At 43.4% G+C, this 26,421-nt stretch overlaps 1 protein-coding gene across 4 annotated transcripts in view; it reads right to left on the bottom strand.

Moving 5' to 3' along the window:
* Syndig1 (synapse differentiation inducing 1) overlaps positions 1 to 26,421 on the bottom strand; it is a 179,655-nt gene that overhangs the window by 65,098 nt on the left and 88,136 nt on the right. For all 4 annotated transcript variants that reach the window (XM_031372174.1, XM_031372175.1, XM_031372176.1 and 1 more), the window contains one exon: positions 13,139 to 13,276. In XM_031372174.1, coding sequence (XP_031228034.1) covers positions 13,139 to 13,276 — 138 coding nt within the window. The remainder of the gene's footprint in view (positions 1 to 13,138; positions 13,277 to 26,421) is intronic.

Genomic DNA, 26,421 nt, shown 5'->3' with positions numbered 1-26,421 from the left:
GATGATTGTGGGGCAGTGGGCAGTTCTGACAGCCGGAGTCCAGTAGAGCGGGCCACCTCGGAACACCGGAGACCTACTGAGCAAAGTATAATTTGTTCACAAGGGACGGTAGGAGTTCGGTGATAAGCTCCTGAGACCAATGGCTCAGATTTCAGCCCAGACCCCTCACAGCTGCCCCTGTAGGAGATGTGTGCTCTACCAGGCAGACACTGCCTCAAACTCCCAGCATTCTAGCTGGACCTTACACACAGTCATCTGACCACAAGCCAGGCAGGCATGCCACGCCCCATAAAATAAAAGGGGTGGTTTGCCCCCTCCTCACTCTCTTGTTCTCTTACTTCCTCTCACTCTCTTGTTCTCTTTCTCTCCCTCTCTCCTCTCTCTTTCTCTTTGTTCTCTTCTCTGGCTTTCTCCCTCTCCTTTCTTTCTCTTTTCTTCCCCTTCTTTTCTTTCTCTCTACTTAACTAGCATATTTCTCCTTCCTACAGTAAAATAACTCATTCATACATTGCCTCTTTTTAAATTAAGGCACCCTGCAGCAAACAGGTCAGCCCCGGGAGAGAAAGAGAGACCTGGGCCTCAGCAGCAGGCCCTCTGCCACCCAGGAGAGAGAGAGAGAGAGCCTCAGGCGGGCCACCAGCCCAGGCCCCCTGCATTTGGAACAACAGATGATTACACGGCTTCTTGCTTTAAGACAATAAACAAGCTTGATAGTATAGATGTTTAATAATTTCAGAATACAGGATACAGAAGCAGTAAGATTGTATGTGTTCGAGGCAGAGTTGGGGTATATAATGAGACCCTGTCTTCAAATAATGAGTAAACAGCTTCTTATTTTACATAATTATATCTGTAGTTAATCCATACCATGATGACATATATAGAAAGTATGAAGAATACCATTAATTGTATTTGAAGTAACGTCCTTTCAGCCCCTTTTCTTTACTTAATAATCCTTTGACTCTGAAGGAGCCAGAAGATGCAGCCTGGGAGCCCAGGGCACATGTATGTATGGGTCAGACTTTAGATGTGGCCTTTGGGACATGGATAATTATTTCCCTCCCGACACTGCCCTCAGTTGTTGAGCTTGTAATGAATCCCTTGGAGGCCAGTAGCAGGCTATGCTAAAACGCAGTGCCATCACTATAAGACAGCATCCTGTCCTCCTTTCTTTCCTCCCTAGCCTCCTATCCACTGTCCTTCATTATGCTGGCCTCAATTTGCATTTCCAAATAAGTCATTAGTGCTCTAATAGTGCCACAGTTTTGAGGAGTATGGAAGAGCTGGATGCTCAAAGAACTTCATCTCACCATTTCTAACTCTTCTCTTCCTTTTTTAAAAAATTGATTTAAGTTTTATTGCATTATGATGAGAAAAGATACATGATTTCAATTTATCTGAATTTGTTAATATTTAAAAACATATTTTAAGTAAATAGAATTAAATCACATTCTTGTTTCCCTTTTGTACCCCAACTCCTCCCAGAGACCCCGCTTCAATACCTACAATACCTTTTTTTGTCACATTCTTTAACATTTATAAAATATTATAACAATAAAAGTGAGTATTATAAAAGTTGTTTGATATAAAACAGCAATCAATTGAACAGTCTTATGTAGATGCTTGTCTACAGCAATAATGAAAATACATATGTTTTTCTCAATATAAATTTGAAATAACTCCAAACATATTAACTGTATATTTTAAAATAATACATCACTATGAACATAAATATATAAAGTCTTTTTCTTTGTTTGTTTGATTGTTTGCTTTGTATTTAGTAGAGCTTAAAATTTTGGCTCTTACTGTGGTACAAGCCCAAAATAAGAACAATTTTTAGACATTAGATTTCATTGTAATAAGGCTGTACTTCAATGACCCTATCATCACCAAAAGATTTTACCTCCATCTTAGCTAAGCTGAAAGTTGACAGTTCTGCTGCACTAAGGAATGAATTGTAGGCACGATTTTTGGATACAGAGTTCCTGCTATGGTCAAAGCTAATTGACTTGAGAGAGAGACTTTATTCTCAGCCCACAAAGAACAGGTTACATTCATTTAAGAAATGGTGTATCAGCCGGGCAGTGGTGGTGCATGCCTTTAATCCTAGCATTTGGGAGGCAGAGGCAGGCGGATTTCTGAGTTCGAGGCCAGCCTGGTCTACAGAGTGAGTTCCAGGACAGCCATACAGAGAAACCCTGTCTCGAAAAAGCCAAAAAAAAAAAAAAAAAAAAAAAAAAGAAATGATGTATGTATTAAGATGGTCTGTCCATAAAGTCATTCACCAACTGTTTCAATGAACAATGGTTCTGCTTGGAGGGTGGCACAGACATTTGGTGAGGGTAAGAATCTGGTTAATTGTGATAATTTGGAAAAGCATTCATCTCAGAGAAAGAGTAACTTATAAAGTCCTCTTCTTCAAACTTGATACAGCAGTTACAAACGTCAAGCAAAGCATTCAGTCTCACTCTTTGTTGTTCTCTTACAAGCCCCCTCCAAATTTAATTGTCTATGTTTTTTTGGGGTATATAAATACTTTTGAAATATGTAAGCTGTTCTGAAAACCATAGTATAGTGTAAAAACATCAAATAAACAATACTACTAATAGAGATGCTGAGATAGGAGAAGCATGATTTCAAGACCCTTATGTTGTACACAGCAAGACACTGTCACAAACAAGCTGAAAGTATGTATAGATTGTACAATATTGGACCTATTTCTCCAAGTACCAAATTAGAGAGACCACCAGATGATAGCCACCAAATTTCAGTTCCTCATACTTTTGAATTTAAATCAATTAGGATAAGTTGGTAATATTAATTTTCATACTAAGAGATATTAAGAAAAAGTAATTGTCACTTCCTGTTGTTTTGTTGTAAGAGGTGGAATTAGGTTTGTGTGGATTTGTTGAAAGATTACCTTCTTGCTTCTTCTAGAGTGTAGTTTTGCTCCTTATGTTGGTGTTTTCCATCTATTATCCTTTGTAGTGATGGATTTGTGGAAAGATATTGTGTAAATTTCATTTTGTCATGGAATATTTTGTATTCTCCATCTATGGTAATTGAGAGTTTTGCTGGGTATAGTAGCCTGGGCTGGCATTTGTGTTCTCTTAGGGTCTGTATGACATCTGCCCAGGATCTTCTGGCTTTCATAGTCTCTGGTGAGAAGTCTGGTATAATTCTGATAAGCCTGCCTTTATATGTTACTTGGCCTTTTTCCTTTACTGCTTTTAAAATTCTTTCTTTGTTTAGTGCATTTGGTGTTTTGATTATTATGTGATGGGAAGAATTTCTTTTCTGGTCCAGTCTATTTGGAGTTCTGTAGGCTTCCTGTATGTTCATGGGCGTTTCTTTCTTTAGGTTAGGGAAATTTTCTTTGTTGAAGATATTTACTTGCCCATTACACTGGTAGTCTTCACTCTCTTCTATACATTTATCCTTAGGTTTGGTCTTCTCATTGCATCCTGGATTTCCTGGATGTTTTGGGTTAGGAACTTTTTGCTTTTTTGCATTTTCCTTGACTGTTGTGTCAATGTTTTCTATGGTATCTTCTGCCCCTGAGATTCTCTCTTCTATCTTTTGTATTCTGCTGGTTATGCTTGCATCTATGACTCCTGATTTCTTTCCTAGGTTTTTTATCTCCAGGGTTGTTCTGATTTCTTTATTGTTTCTATTTGCATTTTTAGATTCTGGATGGTTTTGCTCATTTCCTTCACCTGTTTGATTGTGTTTTCCTGTAGTTCTGTAAGGGATTTTTGTGTTTCCTCTTGAAGGGCTTCTAGCTGTTTACCTGTGTTCTCCTGTATTTCTTTGAGGGAGTTATTTATGTCCTTCTTAAAGTCCTGTATCATCATTATGAGAAGTGATTTTAGATCTCAATCTTCCTTTTCCAGTGTGATGGTGTGCCCAGGACTTGCTATGGTGGGAGAATTGGATTCTAATGATGCCAAGTAACCATGGTTTGTGTTGTTTATTTTCTTACACTTCCCCCCACCCCACCATCTGGTTATCTCTAGTGCTACCTGCACTTGCTAAATCTGACTGGAAGCTGTCCTTCCTGTGATCCTGGTTGTGTCAGAACTACTCAGAATCAAGCTGTCTCTGTGATCCTGTGATTCTGGGATCCTGTGACCCTGGGCGTGTTAAAGTGCCTGAGAGTGACGCTTCCTCTGGGACTGGCTGTGGATTTTGTGCCTAAGTTCTGCTCAGGGCACTGGCCCAGACAGACCAGAAGCAATCAGAGCCACTGGGCTGGCAGAATTCCTGTGTACCTGGGTCCCACAGGCCCCAGCTGTTCCTAGTGTTGGGACAGATGTGTCCACCTCACCTCTGATCCTCTGATCCTGGGCATATCAGAGTGCCTGGGAGAGGAGCCATCTCTGGATGCTGTGGGACTGGCTGCAAAATTTGGGCCCAAGGTCTGTTTAGGGCACTGGCCCAGACAGACAGGAAGGAACCAGTGCCACTTGGCTGGGAGTTCCTGCATGCCTGGGTCCATCTGGTTCCAGTTACTTCCAGTGTTGGGACAGATGTTGTGTCCTCCTCACCTCTGATCCTGGGCATGTTAGAGCACCTGGGGTTGGAGCTTCCTCTGGGTGTTGTGGTACTGGCTGCTCTAACTCATTTCTTACATAGCACATCTCAGAGCTCCCAGGAGACACAGTGGGCCTGAGCACTAGCTCTCACTTCTAAAGACCAACTTTGCCTGCCCCTCTGAGAGAAAGAAATTCATTTCAGGTCAAGGTGAAAATTGAGATGTTGGAAGAAAAAGAACAAATGCAGTGCTGTCCTATACTGTTTAATAATGTTTGATCTTTAACAGAGAAGTGTAAGGTGGCAGGACACAGCCCTGGGAAGGAAGCCAAGCCCTGAGACAGGGAGCAGGAAGCGTGTGTAATCCTGTTCCTTAGAATAAAGTCAGATCTCCTTGGCTCTCAGCTGCCTCTCCTAAACTTCACAGTGGGCATCTATCATCTGTCTCCTGGGGCAATGCCAGAGTATCCTTTCAAATGTGTGCTAGAAGAAGATAAAGGGGAGGGTGCAGCAGCATGGGTTGGAAAGGGAAGAAGGGGAGAATGCAGAGGAATGGTCACTCAGGTCTCCCTGGTAAAGTGCAGAACCTTCTATCGTCAACATTACCATGTCAGGCGTTAACACTCCCATGTCTCCTTGGAGGTTAGTATCCCAGTGACAAGGGCTGGGTCCTTCCACTTCCAGTCTGTTCTTTAGGCAGGTGGGTGCTGTGAGAGTAATGACACCTCACACACAAAGCAGAGACTGAATGGGGCTGAAGATTGAGCTGAGGACCAGATGCCAGATAAGCCACTGTGGATGGGACAGTGGTGGATTAAAGAAACAGGGAGTAATAATTCACACAGACAAACTCTAGGATGAGGTAATACTGTCACCGGAGGCATCACATTCAATGATTTTCAATGGAGCTCTTGGCAAAATAAACACATCAACATAAAAACCTACATTATTCTGCCCACAGTTTGACAAATGGAGGGAAAAATATCAACAATTTGCTATAACAGATTTTAAAGGCATCTTACCAACCTTGCATTATTTTCCATTAAAGAACACAAAAAAAACAAAAACCAACTACTACTTAACAGATGTGGCACATCCCGCAAATCCCAAGCCTGCCTCATGTGTATTGGCTTACCCACCAACCAAGCATGGCCCAGGCATGGCCAAATGCACAGCCATAGTTGGCACCATCTGGTGCCCTGTCAGGAGCCACACCTACTCTCTGAGCAATGTCCTGGTAGTAGATGCAAAGAAATCTTTGCCTCTGTTTTTCCAGAAAATGGGCTGAAATCACTGACGAGAATCCCACAAACTAGCCATATGAAACTAGCATTAGTGTTTAGGAAAAGACAGAAGAGACACAAACGTACTTCCCTTGGAGACTGAGATACCTCCCCTGATGTGCTCCAGCAGAGTGTATCTGGTGGTTGGTTTCACATTCAAACTATGAGATATTCAAACTCCAGAGAAAACATAAGAACCTTCTGCAGTGGTTCTTAACCTATGTGTTGTGACCCCACTGGGGGTGGTATATCAGACATCCTGCATAGCAAACATTTAGATTACAATTCATAACTAGCAAAATTCCAGATACGATGTAGCGATGAAAATAATTTTATCATTATGGCTCACCACACCATGAGGAACTCTATTAAAGGGTCACAGCATTGTCAAACCACGGATTTTATGGCATCACTTGGATTAGCTTGGTTGCCTCCTTTAAGTTACCAGAACCTAAAACAAACAAGGTTGAAAGGGAAGAACACATGAGGTTCCTGCCAGGGCTATTATTTCGCTGAGAATGAGAGGAAAGGAACATAGACCTTCAGTGTCCTCCTCTCTACAGGACTCTGTGATATCCAAAGTGAGACCTGTGCTACTTCTGACATAATAGTTGTGGAACAAGTCGCTCTTATTAACTTACTAAGCCTAATACAAAGGTGCCTTAGGAAGCATGGGACCAGCCTCTGCTTTTGTCTAGTGCCCCCTCTACCTCTTCTTCCTCCCTTACTATGTGCCTTAGCCTCCCTAACTAGAACAGAGTCCTTGCCCTGGGCTGTGCTCTCCATAGCAAATGAACAGAAGGATCCCTCTCTGCTAAAGAGACTGCAGCCTTGTGCCCAGCGGGAGGAAGCCTGGCACGCACACACATTTCTGCTCAGCAGCTTGCCTTTTTAATGCTCCCAGCTCTTTCTTCCTGTCCTGAACTTTTCTTGCCCAGGATCTACCTCCCAGACTTCCTTCTTCCTCTGAAGAAGACTTCTTAACTTTAGTTCAGGCTGTCCCAGGAAGCAAGATCTCTCCTGGAGAGGTTCCTCTACTCCACACTTCCATCCACATCTACCCTACCCTCATTTTGCCTGCAACTAAGGATAAATCCTGGGATTCTGAGGATGATGACCCTTCTTCTGATGCTTGCCCATGTTCGCCACATAGTGTCTCTTCAGAAAGCCTCTCCATCAGTTTCAAGATGGGGCATCCATGCTGTTTGGTCTCTTTGAAGACCAACCAAACTCTGTTTGATCTGTTTGAAGAAACATTGCACAACCACCCAGTACAAAATAGGCATGCATGCACACACATGTACATGTGTGATAATCTCAAAACAAATGAAGACTAGGGTTAAGTTGAGTGGTTGTCTGCCTAGTATGCTAGATGCCCTCCCTTGAAAGCCTAGCATTATAAAATTAATTAAGCAAATAAACAAAAGGCTGCCATTTACATTTCTTCATTAACATTCAATATCACCATATTCCTTTCACAGCAAAGTTCAAAGGGCATTGTTCTGTGTGCTGCATTCAACTGCTGTATTTCATGTATGTTTGCATTCTTTTAACTAGAGTATAATAAACTTTTTAACTAAAGTATAATAAACTTACTGAAAAAGGTACAAATTACAAGTGTGAATAGAGCCCAAAGGGTTTTCAGTGTGTGACCAACATGAGCTCAAGAACTGGAATGCCCCAACTCCACGGGCTCCTTCCTGTGCCATCCTTACAGGGTCTGTTGTTCAGTCCTCTGTGGCATGGCTTTCTGGTCCTAGAAGGGTTTTATCCCATTCCCTCTGGAGTATGCTCCTCATACTGCCCCTCACTCTTGTCTCTGATGACTTTCCTGTGCTCACCCACCTCCTTACTGGTCTCTCGGCTTCTTAAGTCATAGCTCTACCTTGATTCATACTTGTATCCAGACTTTTCCCCTGAACCCCAAACCACATATCCAATTCACCTGCCCTGTGCCTGTCTTCCATGCCAGCAGAATTGCTGAAGCCAAGACAAACCTCCAGCCCCATCCTGCTCCTTTGACATGCCTACCTTCCTGCTGTGTAATGCTCCATCTCCCCCATTTTCTGTCCCTTCACAACACCATGCAGACTCATAGGTCATTCTTCCAAAAGACATTGCAGTCTCTCTAACTTTTAGAGTGCCTGGTAGCTAAAGTGGCCCAGTTGCCCTGGCTTTCTTCTGGATTATAGAGACAGAGCCCCTTTAACTTTGGGGCTGTGCTGGCTGCTGCCTTCTGTTGTAATAGTGCATGGTTCATCATGCACCCAAATAATTCCAACTCATTTTTACAGACAAAGGTCCTTGGGCCTGGTCACAAAAACATAACCTCTCCTTTGTCCTCATTTCCAACTCTTCCACTCAGTAGTTTCCTGGCTTCAGGCATGCCAGGTCATTCTTCATGAGTGCCGGGCAAGTTCCCATCACAGAGGTTCTGTGCTGGTTGTTTCTGCCAGGAAGGCTATTTCTCAAGAGTGCCTCTTATCATGAACTGTCAGCCTCCTTAGCAGCCCCTTCTGTGGTCACTCCTTAAAATTTCATCTCCCATATCAATGTGCAATGTTATTTCTCTCCTTCATACTCTTCTGGGTTTATTCTTGTTTTTCTACTGCCTGCCTTCACTGGAAGTCCAAGTTTACAAAGGAAGCGTTTGACCTGTTTTGTTTATTGCCGCATTCTGGGTCTGACTGGCACCTTTTGTGTGTTCAATAGACACAGGCACATAGGTACATTTCAAGGAGATGGTGACCAGGACTGCAGGACTCCTGTTCCTCCAGATCTTCAGTATCACAAGAAAGTTGCCCTCATTTTCCTGGTTCTTTTTGTTGCCCCTATTCATAATGTTCCTAATCTGGTTCTGAGTACCCATCTCCCATTTAATTATTGCTGTAATGTTTCAGTTAGTAAAGGAAAGAAGCATTTTATGAAATGAAATGAAATCAAGGCATAATAAATGCCTCAAAGAGAAGATTCTGCTAGTCGCTGCACTCATGCAAACCCAGGGCCTGTGGTGCAGATCCAGACCCGAAGCCCTTGGGGAGTGTGTCCAACTGTTGTTTCAGGACACCATCTGTTCCAAGGGACAGAGTGCAGGGCCACAAAGTCAAATACTACCATTTTCCCCCTGGGATCCCTGTGGCACATATTCTTCAAGTGGAGTGTGGGGGCAGGGGATTGAGGAGGGAGTCCTGTGATCTTAGGAGTGCTTGATCATAGATAAAAGAGCTCTGCTGCAGCAGGGTCCATTTTAAAGGCTAGAAGCGCCCGGCATTTGACCCCATGTGCCCCTGTGCTTTCTACCATTGTGAGATCTGGAAGTTGTTTTAATACTTGAAACGTTCTTTTCCATTTCAATGAAGATATTAACTTTTTTCAGTTTTTAGACCTATTGGAGGGATTAAAGGAAATAAAGTGTGGGCACTGACTTACAGGAGACACTCAGCAAAATGTGGAGTTTATGTCTCCTCTCAACCTAGGTTGGAAACACCAGTTTCTCATTTGATCTGTGCAGCCCAAACCTTCCTCTATAAACTGGTTTATAGAACTGGCTCTCATTAGGGGGCAGATGACACCATGAAAATGAAATGGACACAAAGCTACACTTGCTGGCCCTCACTGCTTCTATATTGAGTCCTTTATTACAGCTAAGGGCACAATGACAGGCTTCCCTGTCAGACTCTATATCCTGAACCTCCCAACTCCAGCCTCCGCCACAACAGGGTATTTGTGACCCTAGTTTCCATGAGATCACACGGGTGTTCACACTGTATGCTGAGGAAATCAGCCAGTAAACTTTGTTTTAAAAAATGCAGGTTCCCAGGCCCCCCACTCCAGAAGAGCAGGTCAGTGCTGGGGAGGCAATGTGCTTTCCCAAAGCATTCTAGTCCGAGAAGGACCAGAGCTTTATTTAACAGGGGCACACTGTGAGATGCAGTCTCTGACACACAGTGAGTGCTCAGCAGTGTCACCCCTGTTTTCTGTCACTACTCTTAGTTCTATCTCACTCTCAAGGATTGCAGAACTTCTGTCTACCTCTTTCCAGGTATCCTCTTGCCTACCTGCAAATCCACATTGCTTGGACAATTGTGGTGCCCAGCAGGGTACCATTGTGCTCGCTGTACATGCTCTCTCTGGGAAAGTGCGGGTGTGGAAATTATTTTGGATGCCATGCTGTGGACCAGGAAACAGGCATGGAGGGATCACCCATAAAGAAGGATCTGCCTAGAAGAAGACAGAACCCTCAAATCCCATTCCTACCACCCCACCCCCTCACTTAGCTTCCCACAAAGTCCTGTGCATTTCTATAACCTCATGGAGTTGTTGCTTTGACAATAGATAGGCGAAGTTGACTTGCTAGTGGATACCGAGATAGTTTTTGTGAGAAAGGAAAAGAAACCACAGCAACAAACAACTAAAGTCGCACACGAATGTCAAAGATTTCTTGTAAGCAGCCGCGCAGCCTTGGGGAGCATAGCTTCAGGACAGAGCCGGGCTGGCCTGTAGCTTCCACCCCTCCACCTTCCTACCCCCACCCCCGAGGGAGAGGCTCCACAGCTGAGCACTCTGGGGCCTTGACAACATCTGCAAAGAACCTCCAGAGAAGGCACCGGGCTTCTCCCTCCAGGCCCCAGGATTAGAAGTCCCAGCTGGCAGTGTCCAGGCCAGGGTTGATTCAATTTAGAGCCTGATTCTGAGTGTGTCTGTTCTATTCCATGCCATGCACTCTCCTCTTGGCAGCTGCAGGCTCTCCTCAAATGGCCTGGAGATTTCTTTCTTGTCTGCAGTTTGGGCTGCAGAGGCATCAAACAGAATGCACAGCAGCCTCCTGGCGGGGCTGAGGTTCTGGGAAGTGTTTCAGCATGGAAGCCCCATCTAAAAAGCACTTGGCCATAGGCCCTGCAAAGGAGACGCCGCCATCCAGACAGTTCTATTGGAAACAGCAGCACAGCTCTGGGTTCCACAGCAGTGAACCCATTCTCTAAGTACAGCGCAAAGGAGGCTGGGGAGGAGGGAGAGGAGCAGGGACCATTTCTCCCTTCTCCACTAGCACAGACGTACCCCTACCCTCTGCATGAAAGTGAGCCTTAATTCCAAAAGAAGAGTTCACTAGAAGCTGGTACAGAAGGCGCACTTTATACTTCCTGCCAAACAATAAAGATCATCTTGACCACTAAAGGTATTAAACAACTTGAATCCTTCTAAGTCCAACAGGTTCTTGCCATATAAAGAGCAAGTTTAATTTGTGAGATGCGATTCTGAAGGCCGTGATATCGTTGGACACACCGTGCTCTACCTAGAAGAGGACAGGGCTGGACTGCAGAACGTGTGCAGAAGCAGAGGCCATCTGGGATGGTCGTATATAGGCAGGAGCAGACTGCACTCACCATGGATTCCTACCACAGGTCTTTCTTCAAAGCCTCATGTATCCTCATCTGCATTATGGGTAGTACCTTTGGAGTCCTTAGAGGCCAAGCACCTCTGAGATTGCCTCAACTAGCCCAGGAATCTGGCTGGGATCGGGTAGCAGGTTTGATGAAGCTGGCCTGCGGTGTGGACACGCAAGCCACCATTCCTAGACCCGTGTCGTTTGTCGAGGGTTCCCAGTATCCTGGGAGAAGGTGACACCTCTGCCAGTAAAACCTAAGATAAGAACACCACCCCCACCCCAAAGCTTGATGTCAAAGCTCAGCTCTGGCTTTCATGCATTGTTGCCTTGTGGTATCTGCATCCTGGAGAGCAGATATGCCACATCCGATTCTCTGATGTCACAGATTTGAAGTTCAATATTCAGTGTCTGGATGCAGTTGGTAGCATGTTTAGCTCCTGAGACAGAACCACAATGCCCTTGTAGAGTAAAGAGCTGCCTCTTTTCACTTCGTTGTCTTGACCTCCCCTTTATAAGTGAGGCTTATTATCTAACCCAGACTTAGGGTACTGCTTATGCAGGCAGGAGCCGACTTCACTCATCATGGATAACTTCAAACAGGTCTTTCTCCAAAGCTGCGATGTACCGTATGAGCAGTGCCTGTGAAGGCCTTGGTAGTCAAGCTCCTCTGAGCCCGCCTCATCTCACAACTGGACCCAGGAATCTGGATTTCCACACAAGTTTATACTTGGAAATCATGGTCTTCATGAGCACATTCGCAAAAGAGATATCTGCACAGACCCTCCAGGCTAGGGATGGCTCTAGGACAAGCTTTTAGAATGACATCAGGGGTCCAGGATCATTCACGATAGTACTTATCTTACAGAATGAGACCAAAGAACAGACAGAACTGGCACTGTGCCCTGTTCCACACTCCTTGTCTGATTCCATATGTGCCCCCCTACACCCAACCCCATGCACACCCTTGCCCGGTGGACCCTGCCTACTACTTTGTTGTTGGCACAAAGAGAGCTGTGCAAGGGTTTCTTTGCCATAGAAGTTCAAGACTCATCAGTTCAGAAGCCATCTAGAAGGAACCACAGGCTTAGGTAGGAGAGCCATGTTTAAACTAGGAGAATTCTATTTCAAGTATGTCAGTTATTTACAGCCTCAGACTCAGAATTCTATAAGCCAGTAGGGGTATCATGACATCCCCAGGGAGCACCACTGGAGAATCCCCATATGCACTGGAGTCTCTCGTACTCTGTGCTACATGGGGCTGCCTTTCTCCCTGTTCTGCTTTGGACAATGGCAGTGGGAGGTGGTGATGGTAATTTCATGCTTTAATTAGGGTATATAAATGCCTTTCTTTGATGCATAAGAATAGGAAGGCTGTCTCTTTTTTGCTAGGAAAAACTTCTCTCAAGTCCTGGGTTCCAGTGGGGTGCAGTATAGTAAGGTGAGCTGGGAATTGGTACCTTTGGAGTCTCCCTCTTAGCATGAGTCCACATGGACTGCTGGGGACCAGGCTCTCTTATATGAATATTTTTTTAAAAATGAGCCTTTAACAAGGAAAACAAATCTCATTTTCACCCTTCTAGCCAGGTTCAGTGTTTACAATGTTATTTCTAATATGGTCCAGATGTTTTCCCCCACAGTGACACACCAAGTCTCATTTAAAAGTCAAGCCTGCAAATGCCATCTGCCCTCTGGCAGGTTGAATGCCTGCTTTGGTCTTCAGTTCTGTTGCTAAAGGCAGTGCCATTGCTGCAAGGACAAAACTGAGTCACCAGGAGGTAAGGCATCCCGACAACAACCCTGCCTGGAACTCTGAGCTATTCCAGCTTTTTGCATGCAGTCAGTCACCCCTCATGGCGATGGGTCAGCTCCGTTAGGGATGGTGTGCTTGTGTGAACATGTCCCTCTAGTATCTATAATCAGCTAACAGAGGCCTTACCTCATGGGACAAGTAGAAGGCCGCAATGCCCAAAGGCCAGAAGCAGCAGAGCATGGAGAAGACGCTGAGTCCCAGGTGATCCCGTGGGGGCATCATGAGGAAGTTGTCCTCACTCTCTGTGTCGCTGGAGTAGTCACTCTGGAGAGACAATGGGAAGGACAGAAAGGACATCAGTGAAAAAGTAGCCACCAGGCCACCAGGCTGAAGCAGGCCCTTCCTGGCTGCTGTTCTAGATGCTACTGCTGATATTCATGGCATCTTGATCATCTGCAAGTGTAAACCTCAAACAACTGTGCATCAGCAGAAAAACTGACCAAGAGCAAGGAAAGCAAAGGCCTTCCCAGTCCAGACCTCTTGGACAGTTAAATGGCAGGCAAAATCTTATGGAAAACAATTGTGGTACAAATGGTCCTCCAGCTCAACTTACAGTTTTTTTTTTAAAAGTTTATCATAGATTTCTCCAGGTATTAAATGCATTCTAACTTAGGACATCTTAGACTTACAGTGAGTTTAGTTGGGAGGCCAGTGAGAAGTATCATGTTTCTTCATTGTATCTTCAGGATCTTGGTGTGGGTTTATGGGTATTCAAAATGGTGGCCTTGGGGGACTTTCAGGAGACGTGCCTGAGCTGCATTTTGCTTTTGTACTCTGGTCCCAGGAAGGATAGTGTGGATGGAGGAAGAATTGCTGTCTCTGGATACTCTCCAGTTTCCTTTGATTCTGATCTGAGTCAGGATATAAAGGGCCCTAGCTCCACACAGATGTGCAGCCTCCCTCACGGGACTCTCACAGCTGTTCTGGGAGAAGCTGCCTATAAATGTAGCTCTCCCTTCGCTGTGATACTGTGGCACATGGGAGTCTCATAGACCTGGCGAGAAATCCCTGGGAATCTGCTGTTAACTGGTTTGGTAAGTGGGCTGGGAATACCAGGGAGCTTGATTCTAGAACTCAGTAGTGGGAGAACCACCAACTCAGTAGCTTGTAGTTCCTATGCTTGCTTGCCTCCCAGATGGACACCCCTAGCTGGCTCTACCCACCGTAGATATTTATCTCATCAAAAAAATAAAGTGACCTTCCCAAACTTTTTATTCTCCACAAAGATGGAGCCCTAGCTTATTCCAGACACTGTTTCTAAAATCAAAGCAGTAACAGATCATTTCCTCGTCAAAGAAGTCATTATCATTCAGATCCTGCCCCAAGTTGGAGACCATTGAGTATATACTACTGAGCTTGGCTGTGGGATGATTCCACTTGATACCTGCCTCACCAGGCTACCCTTCTATCATAGCAGCCTGGAGCCATTCGTAAGCAAATACCAATGGACCTAGACCCACTCCCTCCCTGGCACATATGTAGCAGATGTGGCGCTCGATCCTCACATGCGTCCTCCCCACCTGCAACTGGAGTGGAGGCTGTCTCTAAAGCTGTTTCCTGTCTGTGGAATCCATTCCTCTGGGTGGGCTGCCTTGTCTGGCCTCAGTGGTAGAAGAGGCACCTAGTCTTGAAGAGACTTGATGTGTCAGGGTAGAGGGATGGCCAGAGGAAGCCTCTACTCTCTCAGAGGAGGAGAGAAGAGATAGGGGGAGGGACTGTGTGAGGTGGGGACCAGGAGCAGGCAGCAACCGGTATGTAAGATGAATAAATAAATACATAAATAAATAAATGGGAAAAAGGAAAATAGTTCCATTCATAATTTTTCTCACAAACGGCTGGAAACCCTAGCTACCAGGCAGACAGCATAGCACGGTACTGAGAGGTCATGAACTGTGTGTGGGAACTTCGTTTCTGTTTAGTTAACAGAGAAAACAAGCAAGAAGCATTGGGTTCACTTAAGTAACAAACAGAGATGTCTTTGGGTGGTCCTGCCATGGAAGCTGGTGATCCATTGTCCACACACGGCTGGTTCTCTCTACCACATACAGGTAGGGCTGAGGGGTAGAGGTTCCCCAGTTTCACCCCTCAGAGCAAAAGTCATCTTTGGGGGTTATCAGGCCCTATCATGTCTCTGTCCTGCTGATCAGTGTTCTCTGTCCAGTTATGAGTCCCCTATTTGGTGCAGTCTCTGCTCCATGTGTCTAGGATTATACAGTGTTCTTTCCACAGAACTACATCTGTGGAATTTCAATTCATTTTATTCTGTACACAATCCCCCATATGGACTTCAGAACAGTAAAGGAAAATGAAAATTACTATCATTATTGCTATCTGAAATGAAAATCAAAACAGCCGCCAGGGATGCATAATTCATACAAGATTCCAGGACTGCACTGCCCAGACCCTGAATAGCATGGAATCGCCCATCAGGATGAAGGATACCCTGTGCTCAGTCTGTTACATGGTACCTTTCCACATACAATACTGTCATCTCTAGGGCCAGTAGATCTAGAAAACTAGTAATGCAGAAAAAAGTTCCCTGACCACAAGTGTGTACTGTTGAACTGTACTGCTGGAAGGCCACCTCTGTAGGAAGTTCCTGAGAGGTTAGCCTGTGACAAATCCATGAGGGTCTAAGATCATAGTCACAGGGCAAAGGACATCTTTCCTTGGGTCTTCATGTTCTCATTCTGCAGGTCAAAGCTGTCCTGATGTGGGTAGAGGTTTGGATTCATGGGCAACAAATTTGTGCATTTGTATAGATTCTTAGCTTTTATGATTTGGGGTTCTGGTGTTTAATTTACAAAGAATTTTGTGCTACTAAGGTCATTGTGTCTCATGGCAACTCTAGAAATCATTCAACTGTTACTGCTGTTTCCATTTTATAGTGGACAAATAAATGAGAGGCTGGGAAAGGCTGACACCCTTGACAAATGACAGCATTGTTCAGCCATTCCCTCTGTTCATTCCAGATTCTGTGCTGTATTTGAACTCATAGCCAACTGCACATAAAGCTGTTTTGTCTTAGCAATGTCTATATATTTCTTCCATTTGGTTACCAGGGACTCTGATGACCTTGCTTCTTAGTGGCTATGTTCCAACGAGGCTGTGTAGACACAGAGGTACTGAAATTTTCCCAGACAGTCAAGGCTGGGATCTGCTGCTCAGTTACACCCAAGCATGCTCGCACTGGAGTCTCTGGCTTTACCTGTCTCTGTAGAATTACAGAACTGCCCCTATGCAGTAAAGAAATGGGTTTCAGGATAATAAGTATTTTGCAGATTCTTAATTGAACCGTATACTGAAGTTACAGACCATTCTTGCATGACGCTAAAATAATTAATCAGTATGGTTAAAATGGATTTTCAAAATCCAAGAGAAATCACGGAGAAAATAAGAACATCCTGGCTTGTAATGCTTCCATCACTCTTCCATCTGTAGGATCCTCATGGGTTTAAGAGACAATGGGCATTAAGTCACCAAATAGGGAGGAGAGGAGATGCAGCCAGACCAAGAGATGTACAGATTCCTTCACCCAAGTAGATGAAATACAAAGCACCGCCCACACAGAACAGATGTCCTTGTAGGGCAGCTGTCTTTTAAATCCCCTTCCTAGGGCACTGTCTGCGAACATCTGCAGCAAATGGGAAACTCTTAGAGAAGCTCAGGATTCATGAGGTGCCCCCTTGTGAGCTGCAGGAAGCAAGGCAGAGGCAGGTAGGCTGTTGTGCCTGCTGACTGGTTGATCCCCTGACCAGCATATCTCCCCACTGGGCTGACGGGTTGGGATCCTCATATTATTTTTTTTCATTGCTAAGTAGTCACAAGGTCAATCCTTTTGCTGATCTTTATTCAATTCCACACTTGCTGTAGCAATGTGTGCAAGCGCTGCTGGCTGTTTCTAGGGGCAAAGTTTGACTCATCCCTGTCTCTTGGACTACTTCCAGGTGTCATCACCAGTGTGGGGACCTGGAGTCATCCTCCTTCCTCCACCTGGCTATCTGGGCAGGAAGGTAACCACTTGGTCCTAAAGGAACTCTAAGTGGTTCATTATATTAAGCCAGAAACTGCTAGCCGCATAGACCTAATATAAACCTGAATCACTTAGAATTAAGCACAACCAGCAGCTGATTCCTTGGTCGCACTACAAATTCCATTCATTACACAGAAGGCACAGTGCTCAGTGTCTATCAGAACACTTCTCCCATGAACACATAGAGCTCATTTCCTCAACTCATAAGGGGATTCTCCCCCAAAATACCTTTCCTCATCAGAGATTCCCCAACACTTGACAGACTGTCTCAATCTTCATTGGAAGAATCTTGACCTACGAAGAAATTCTCTGCAGTGCTGCTCTCTACTAATCTGTCTTGTTCTGAGCATCAGGCAGGCAGAGAGGACAGGTATGTTCTGGCACAGAGAGAACTCAGTACACTTTTCTGGATGAAGAACTCACCTATAGCCTTAGCCAAAAAAAAAAAAAAAAAACAAATAAATAAACAAAAAACCCCAAGTTCAACTGAGAAATGTCTCTATTAGATTGGCCTACAGACAAGTCTGTGGAGTATTTTATTGATTAATAATTAATGTGGGAGGTTACAGTCATTGTGGGTAGTATCACCCAGAGGATTGTGGTCCAGGGTTGGATTAAAAAAAAAAAAAGAAGTCGAGTAAGTCATGGAGAATAATCTACTAAGCAGCATTCCTCCATGGTTTCAGTTTCTGAGTTTCTACCCAGAATTTCCTTCAAGATGGTCTAAAAGCTGATGAAATAAAAAGGTGAAATCAACCATTTCCTCTGGCTTTTGGTAATGGTAGTTATCTCAGCAATAGAAACAAAACTAATACAAAGTTCTTGCTTTATGTGTTACTCAAAATCAGCTCACATTAAAAACCATAATATCCCGTGTAGCCCCATTGTGTGGTACCTGCATGGCTCATAGATTTGCTGTCTCACAAACATATAATACAAGGAAGGCCTATTTCAGGGTCTGAGTACAATTGTCCGGGATAATTCATTAATCATCCTGGCCATATGTTAAGAGAATGGGTTTAGTTTCCACTATTTGGGCCTAGGTTGTCCACAGATTGAAACTGTATCATGAGGTGGCAAAATAGAAACAAATGTAAGGCCACACAGGCTAGGAATGCAGCTCAGTTTGTAAGGAATTTGCTTAGCATGGACCAAATCCCAGCACTGTGTAAACTGAGCATGGGGGAACCCTCTTCCTGTTTGCATATTGGGCTCCAAGACAAACTTTTATAAGACAGATACCAATTGTAAATAAACTTTGGAAATGAGTAAGTTAATGGACTACTTAGAAGTAAATCTTTTTTTTTTTTTATTTCTCTCAGTGAGTTCAATGGCCCTTAAATGATTTTGTATTACTTGAGAAGACTTTCTGTACTTTTAGAAGACACTAACCTGATTAAAATCCTGAAATATGAAAATGCATCTTTATGAATGATGAGAAAAGAAAGTTAACGTAGAACAAAGGCAAAGAAAAACATAAGTGACTGAGAGGGATGGGATGAAGTCTCTGCTGCCTACTCTCTGGGGCTTGTCTTGCAGGAGATGAGGTACAGGGTCTTGCCATACCCTGCTTATCACTGAGTCCCATCATCTGAAGGTTGTCAGTGTGATTCAGAGCTAGACCGAGCTATAAGTTAGGCAGAGACAGGAAGATCTTAAGGCATGGGTTTTCAACTGTGGGTCTTGACTCCTTTGGGGTTCATATCCTGCATATCAGATATTTATATTACAATTCATATCAGTAACAAAATTACAGTTATTAAGTAGCAATGAAATAATTTTATGATTGGGGGTCATCATAACATGAGGAATTAGGAAGGTTGAGAACTATAGAATGTGGGTAAGGAAAGGAGTTTCACTAGACAGGAGGAAAGAAGTGCCATACTGTCCTGCAATGTTGGGTTACATCCCTGTTGCTGGTGATGGTATAACTGGAAAGACCTGAAGAACATTTATCAACTAACTGTGGAGTGGCTGACATAGTATGTTAACTAGTGTGCAAATGTGTAGCTGAGGATGAAACTGGAGCACTCTGTTGTGTGGCTTATCTCCAGGAATAATGCCCCCATGAACAAGTTATTCAAATTTTGTCCTGTTTTAGTTTTGCTCATCTTGGTGGCAGCCCTTGGTGGCTTCCTAGCTCCCACTTTCTCAGCTCTCCGTGCAGACCATACTCCTATGGATCAAAATGCTTTGCATGATGTTTTAGTTCCTCATGTAAAATGTTTGCTTAGCCTTTTAGAGCAGGCACTAGGTCTTAAGAGAGCTGTAAATAGCTGTCATTCCCACCCACTTGTGTCAAAATCATATCTGAAGCTATTTGTGCCAGGCAGAGGGTCTCATGGGAAAGGCTGTGTGATGGTTCCACTAGTGAAAGAATAAGAGGAGCTTGGGCATGCATGACATGTCTAAAAGGGAAATGTCTTTTAATAAGCATTTGTTGTGGGCAAAAAGCAAGTCCAGTTCTTCTTTGAGAAGTGTCTAGTTAAGGCCTTTGGAATCTAATGTTCTGAAAGCAGGAGCGAAATGAAACATAACTCATTAGGATTCATCCCTGGTGCAGCTTCTGGTAAGTCTTTAGTCATGGAGGTGGAACAGGATGATAAGACATACAATTATGTTACAGGGCTGTTGTTCCATATGCATGTACTATTCATTTAAATCCTTATTCTCTGATTAGCTACAAGTATACACCAATGCTTATTTTAAGATAAGAAGTCCCACCTACCTAAAGACAATGTTTCTGTTATTGTTCCTGAGGCCTGGGAAGGCAACTTTGGCAAATACTATTGTTAGACCAATCATGGTTTGGGATCCCAAGAGTTCAGGTGCAGTCATTCACTTAAAAGGTTCCACAATTTGGATGGTGTATTGGTTACTTTTCTTAATGCTGTCATAAAACAACTGACAAGAAGCAAGTTAAGAAAAGAGAGGTTTAATTTGCCTCCTGGCTTCAGGAGATTGACGCTATGATGATGGGGTGGCATAGAAACTGGAGTGGCTCAGTCTCTGGTGGCAGGAGTTTGTGGCTATCACTTCCTATGCCTTGGCAGACCAGAAAACAGACAGCCATGTCTAGAAAGAGGGTCAAGCTATAACCTTCAACAGCTCTCCCTCCAGTGACTCCTTCTCCAGCTAGTCTCCATCTCCTACAATTTCTGCAGACTCTTTAACAGGGCCATCATGTGAGGAATAACTGTCTAGACACATGAGCTTTTAGAGATATCTTCATTTAAACAAGTATATCTCTCAGAAATCATATACTATGAACTCCAGTCCAATGTCATCTGTCAATGGGAGTAAGAGAGTCCAGCAGCACCATTTGGAGATGGGATGTTTAGGGATAGATAAGGCCAATATGGTGGTGTCATCATTAAATCCTGGTGGCTTTTTAAGATGACAAAAAGACCAGAAATGATCTACACACTCCTTGACTCTCCCCATGGTAATAGCCTGATCTGACTAAGCATTCTGTCACAGTGCTCACTGTCAGAAGGGGCTCCTCCACCCGCCCCCAGGAAATATAGGGCATAGTAACAATGCTTTGTTTGTTTGTTTGTTTTTGTTTTGTTTTACAAAATTTACCCAGTATGCATGGCATGTTTATTAGCAATAGGAAATGAGCTAATGTGGGGTCAACCCTAGGAAATGAGATGGGAAGAGAAATGGAGGACTACTACAGACTGCAGTCAGTACAAGAATAGTGCTACCTTCATGGGCAACTGGAGCCTCTTTCAGGAGTCTCACAGGTTAGCTTATTGGAGAATAGACTGTCCTACAATATAGAGAGTGGCTAAAGAAACAGAAAGTCCTCAGGTGTGTGGAGGTCAGGCAGGGGACCTCAGCTGCAAGAGTGATACCTGAGAGAGATTGAGAAACTAAGTGTACCTCCTCGAAGCCCATGGAGAATCTAGAGGTGTTGGATACCCCCACACTTCAACTAGGGCATTCTCTATGTAACAAGACCACCAAAGTCAGGGTATCCTTGAAAGATGAGACAAATACACAAGCCATGTTCAGGCAGGATGAAGAATGCCAAGAAGATGGGTACAGACTATAAACACAAGTGTGGTTTTAAAGCAAAATCAGTCCATCGTAGACTTGGTATGAAGGACACAGGAAAATTCAGATAAAGGTGACCAGGACATAGCAGGAGAGCAATGCATGTGGAGTCAGGTAACAAAGAAACTTGAGACAATCGGCTGACTCTGATACCTATTAACACAAAGTGCACACAGGCCTCCAGATTCACTCAGTACCCATGGTACCTTACAGCTCTTCTCATGGCACCCCATACCCTAAACCTCTCCAGCCTGTGGGCTTTGCTTCCCTTCCTCTAGTTTATGGTCTTATAAAACCCTGACATTTAGGGCATGTGTTCTCTTGGTCTCGTGGCTTTCTTGGTCTGCTTGCTTTCTTCTCTCTTGTCCCTGTGCCTTCTTTTCCTCTTTCTCCTCTCCATCTCTCTGCTCTCATGGCCCAATACTCTCCCTCATATCTACAATAAAATCCTTCTCCTCAACCATACCTTGGAGCAGTCATGTCCTCATTTCATTAATGTGGCAATGGGAGTCTTTTGTATTTCTGGTTATGGGCACAGACTCATAGTATGCTGTGTTATCTAGTTTTTGTCACTATAACAAAATACATGAGATAACTTAAAGGAAAAGTTTACCACATCTCAGTTTTGAAGGTTTCTTTTCAGCAGAGCAAAGAAGCACATCATGGCAGAACATACTTGCTTATCTGACAGGTCAGTAAACAAAAGGAAAAGAAGGGGTTGGGGGATCAGGACCCCTTTGTCCCTTTAAGGACACACCCACTAATGATCTACAGGCTTCCTGCTAGTTTCCGCCATCACAGGATACTGCCACCATGAGGATCAAGCATTTGATACATGTGTTTTGGAGAATGCTAAACATATACAACAAATATTGGGTTTTAGGAAGAAATAAGAGGTTGTTCTGGTGGTCACTGATGTAGTGTATGACTTGTGTGCAAAGGGATCCGCATGTTCAAAAGCCATAGGTTGATGGTGGGCTCAGGACTGGATAGTAAGAGTGCACATAGCACGAGGTAGGATGGAGTGGTGCCTACATCTAGCCCAAGTCAGAAACCAACCACATTCTACTGTTGGAGAATATACTACATCAATTTAAGTAATAGGGAAATACTCAGATGGTGGGATTCACAGCTTCAAGCCAAGCTATTCGCTGTCAATTAAGTTAGTAGCTGTGCACCTCAGCTTTAAATCTTTATTATTTGCACAGGTGATTCCTCATAGCATACAATAACTACGTACATATTTTCTAAGACAAGTGCCTATTCCAAATAAAACAAACTCTAGTTTGTTTTATTTGTCTGGGGGAACTCAAAACATAATCTACTCATTACTATTTTTTTACATGGAAACTTTAAAAATTTCCATCACATAGGCAGATAACCCGTTCTCCCACCCCTCCTAGAAATGTTCCCTTCCTGAAAGCAAAGTCCTGAAGAGAGGAAAAACTATAGACAAGGGAAGTGACTAATGTGGCATCACTTATTTTCCAGGCCCATTGCTCTTCCAGATGCCACTTATCCAATAAGGCCGTCTGGCCTCAGGCCTGAATTACAAGAGAGCATAGTGTCTCTTAGTCTAGTTTGGTGATATCAAACTTAGTGCCAATCTTGAACACACTTACCCGTGACAACACACCTCCCTCTCCCTCACTGGGACCTCAAAAGAACAGGCTTTGTTCTCCTTGAACAGACTGAAACTTTCACTTCAGACCTCACCATATTTGTGAGCCTGCCTGCAGACTTGATGAGACTGCTAGGAAATGGCTGATGAGATGCCAATCAGTGCAATCTTTAAGAAGCAAAACTGTCAAGATATAACAAAGCTACAGCTTTTAGTTTTTGGCCTCATAATCTCAGTCCTAGGAAGTCATCTGGAAGATGTAACATTAAAAACGAAAGATGCACAAGATTTTTTTTTATTGCAATGTTATGTGTAACTACATGATATTGGAAATACCTGAACTTGTATGTTCATTCAAAGAAGGGTGATGTGGCATGCCTCCTCCTGGACAGACATTAGCAAACATCTGCACATGTTTACAATAGGCAAATGGCAGACCTAAGAATGGATTCTCCCCAGTTCTAGCTTGGTGAAGCAATAAGTTTGTACAAGTAGTCACTTACAGGAGCATGGGTAACACATAGGCAGCGGAATCACCCAAAAGCAGACTCACAATGGGTGATGAATCACAAAGCTTGCATCCCTGGGGCTCCCTGTACAATCTTCAGATAGATCCACTGGTCAGCTGGTGTCTTTCTCACCAGCAGTGGTTACTGTTTATATGACCTTGGCTAGAGGCATTGTGAACATCTGAGCTTACTAATTCTTATAAGTTCACTTCTCACTCCAGGACGGAATGTTTCAATGGACAGGTGGTTAGATGAACTGTGCTGCATGCAGTCCCACAGGAGAATATAATGAACTTTGTAAAACAAACAAACAAACAAACAAATAAGACAGATGAGACCAGAAGGGAATATGGATAGATACCATATCCATAAAGAGATTTTTAAAAATCACAAATCTGTATCTCATGACACTTCTGTCACTGACAACTCCATATACAATAATGATCCCACACAATACCATTCTGAGTGACATTGGTTTGTTGTTAGTCCAGTTGATAGCATTCGCCCAGTGAAATTTCCTCTGGTTACCAAGTGTGTGAACATGTATGTTTCTGTGTCATATACACAGAGCATACATACACAAGTATCATGCTTCCATGCTCATTCTGCTGAGAAATCGTGGCACCCAGAGTACGAGTGAATGCATGGACCCACAGCCCTTTGCTTTCTGAATATAATTCTCCAATGAAGAGACGTGGCTGATTTTAGGCTGGGCCTGGCAATGTGTAAGATGCAACCTGAGCAGCTGGGTGCACCAGGAATGATCACAGGGGATGATCAAGAAGTATCAGAAGCCAGTTTGAGGGAGCTCTTTCTGTCAAACAGAATAAAGAAGCCTTATAAATGCACTATAAATCCTGACAGCAGCCCTCTGAATGCATAAGAATTGATGGCCTACACCAAAACAAAGTTATATATGGTTGAGAAAATGAACACAGAAGGAAATGCTCTTCCCTATGGCACATTGCCTTCTTGCAAATATCACAGGAAGCAGAGGAGTTGGGTATTTGAAGCTAATAAGAGCTGGTCTCATAGCATGCCCCCTGCAAATATCTGAGTGATTACCAAGCAACACAGTTCTGTGGCCAGTGAGAAATCTGGCAGTCACCAAAGGAAGCAGTCAGAACTACCCACTCTGGCAAAAGGTAAGTAGATGTTGCTAGCCTCCTGACTGGTCTCACTGGGAGAGACGGTGTCATTGTTTTGTAGCTTATGTTCAATTATACAGAGTTAATCAGGCATGCCTAAGCATACAACTGGCCTGTCATGTAGCTGACCCATATTCTGCAGAAGTCAAGGTCGTGACCAACCAGGACAACAGGGCTCTTCCTTGTTAAAGAAGACAGCAGGGCTATGAAAGTATATGCACTTTGGAAGCTGCATGTGAGTTTCCTTTTCTTTGCTGCACAAGCAATACAGAAAGAAATGAAATAAGTGCACTTTATAGACTAGGAAAGATAGGAAAGAGTATTGTAACTGGTAATTTCCTAATAATTTTATTCTTTGGATATGTGTGTTTTTGCATGTGTGTGTGTGTTTTATATATAAATATTTCTATGTATAATTCATTTAGGAATAAAGAAACATCACATCTGCAACTTTCCAAAGAGTGCAGAAAATAAATATCTATGTCTATAGATAGGAGAGTACAGCCAATATGAGAAGATGAAGGCCAAGGAAAATGGAGATGGGAAAATAGGAATTGGCTGCATTAGGCCTGCAACTTTATATCTGCAATCACATAAAATGTCAAAAATCCTTCATGAGTGTTCTATTTCAGTAGAAAAAATTATACTTTAAATTGAATTCTTTTCCTTTGGGGATTAAGCATTGCATATATTTTCCCCTCTACTGATTGTGCTTTAATGAAAATGCTGATGTGGACACCACTGGAAATAGTTAAAAAAAAAAAAAGCTGAATTCCCTTTTATGACACATGAAAATTTATTTAGCATTGCAATCTGGCATCCCATCCTGTTTGTCCTTTTCATGCTTTCAAAGGGAAGCTACTTAGTGGTCTTTGGTCCACACATCTGTTCTCAAGAATATAAGACATCAAATACTTCCAATAGAAAAGTTTGAGCCAAGCAAAAAGGGGTCCCTCGGGGTCAGGAAGACTTACTAAAGGACACAACAAATGAGCACCCACTGCAAGGCCAACAAGCAAACAACTGTTAGCATATCTGGAAGAGAACTGCTCTTTTGGGCCACGGGATGCTGCTTTAAATGTTCACCCTCTGTTGGAGCCTAACCGTTCCATTAGTGTGAACTAGAAGGAACTCAACAGAATACTAGGAATGTCATTGTAGGCTGCAGAGTAAGGAGTGTGGACTGGGCCACGCATAGTCAGGTAGCAAGCCAGCTCTCCCTAGAACTCTAGAACTCAGGGCAAGCTTGAGGGAGCTTAAACTCATCACACAAGTATTTTCAGTAATCGTCTATTTGCCCTGCAATAGAACAAACTTATTCCAAATGCCCTGGGAAACAAACACCACCATGTCCCTCTCTTTACAAGACTGTTGGCCATTTCTACAAATGTATTTTGACCAGCCTTGTCAGCTGCCCTAGGGTGTCAGCCCCTTTGCCTGAGAAGAGACTATCATTGCATTTGGTCAACAGCAGGGGAGCAGCAGATCCTCACCTGAGCAGTCTGGTGTCAATTTACTCTCTCCAAATTCTAGGAACCTGCCAACATCATTACCTCTGAAGAGTTTTAGAATTTGGGATCTACATCTTCCAACTCTGCAACTCCGAGGCAAGCCAAACATGGGATATGGATGGTCCTATAATCCAGTAGACCCAGATGTACTCAGCCATTTTCTCTCGTGGCCTCACCCTTCTTTTCTGACCACATACACCACACATACACCACATGTACGAAGTACTCACAGTGTAGATGGGCTCCTTCATTTGTGAGAATTATTTTCTAAGCCAACAGCTGCTTCTGAGAAAGATCTATTATAGTAAACCCTTGTGTTCAGCAAAAGGGCCAAGTATTCTATTTAATTGGGTATCAGCCGTTTTAAACAATTCTCTCTTTCTCTCTTTTTTTAAACAACTCTTAACTTACATTTTCCTTAGGTTATCTGAAGTTTTGTGTGATTCAAAGGAAAGCATTTATTTACCCTGTCTATTTGGTTAGAATATTTTTTATTAGATGATTTCTTATTTACAATATTTCCTT

The sequence above is a fragment of the Mastomys coucha genome, unplaced genomic scaffold (genome assembly GCF_008632895.1).
Source record: "Mastomys coucha isolate ucsf_1 unplaced genomic scaffold, UCSF_Mcou_1 pScaffold15, whole genome shotgun sequence".
Classification (NCBI taxonomy): domain Eukaryota; kingdom Metazoa; phylum Chordata; class Mammalia; order Rodentia; family Muridae; genus Mastomys; species Mastomys coucha.
Note: the sequence above shows the minus strand (reverse complement) of the source record. Positions and strands in the feature narration are given on the sequence as shown.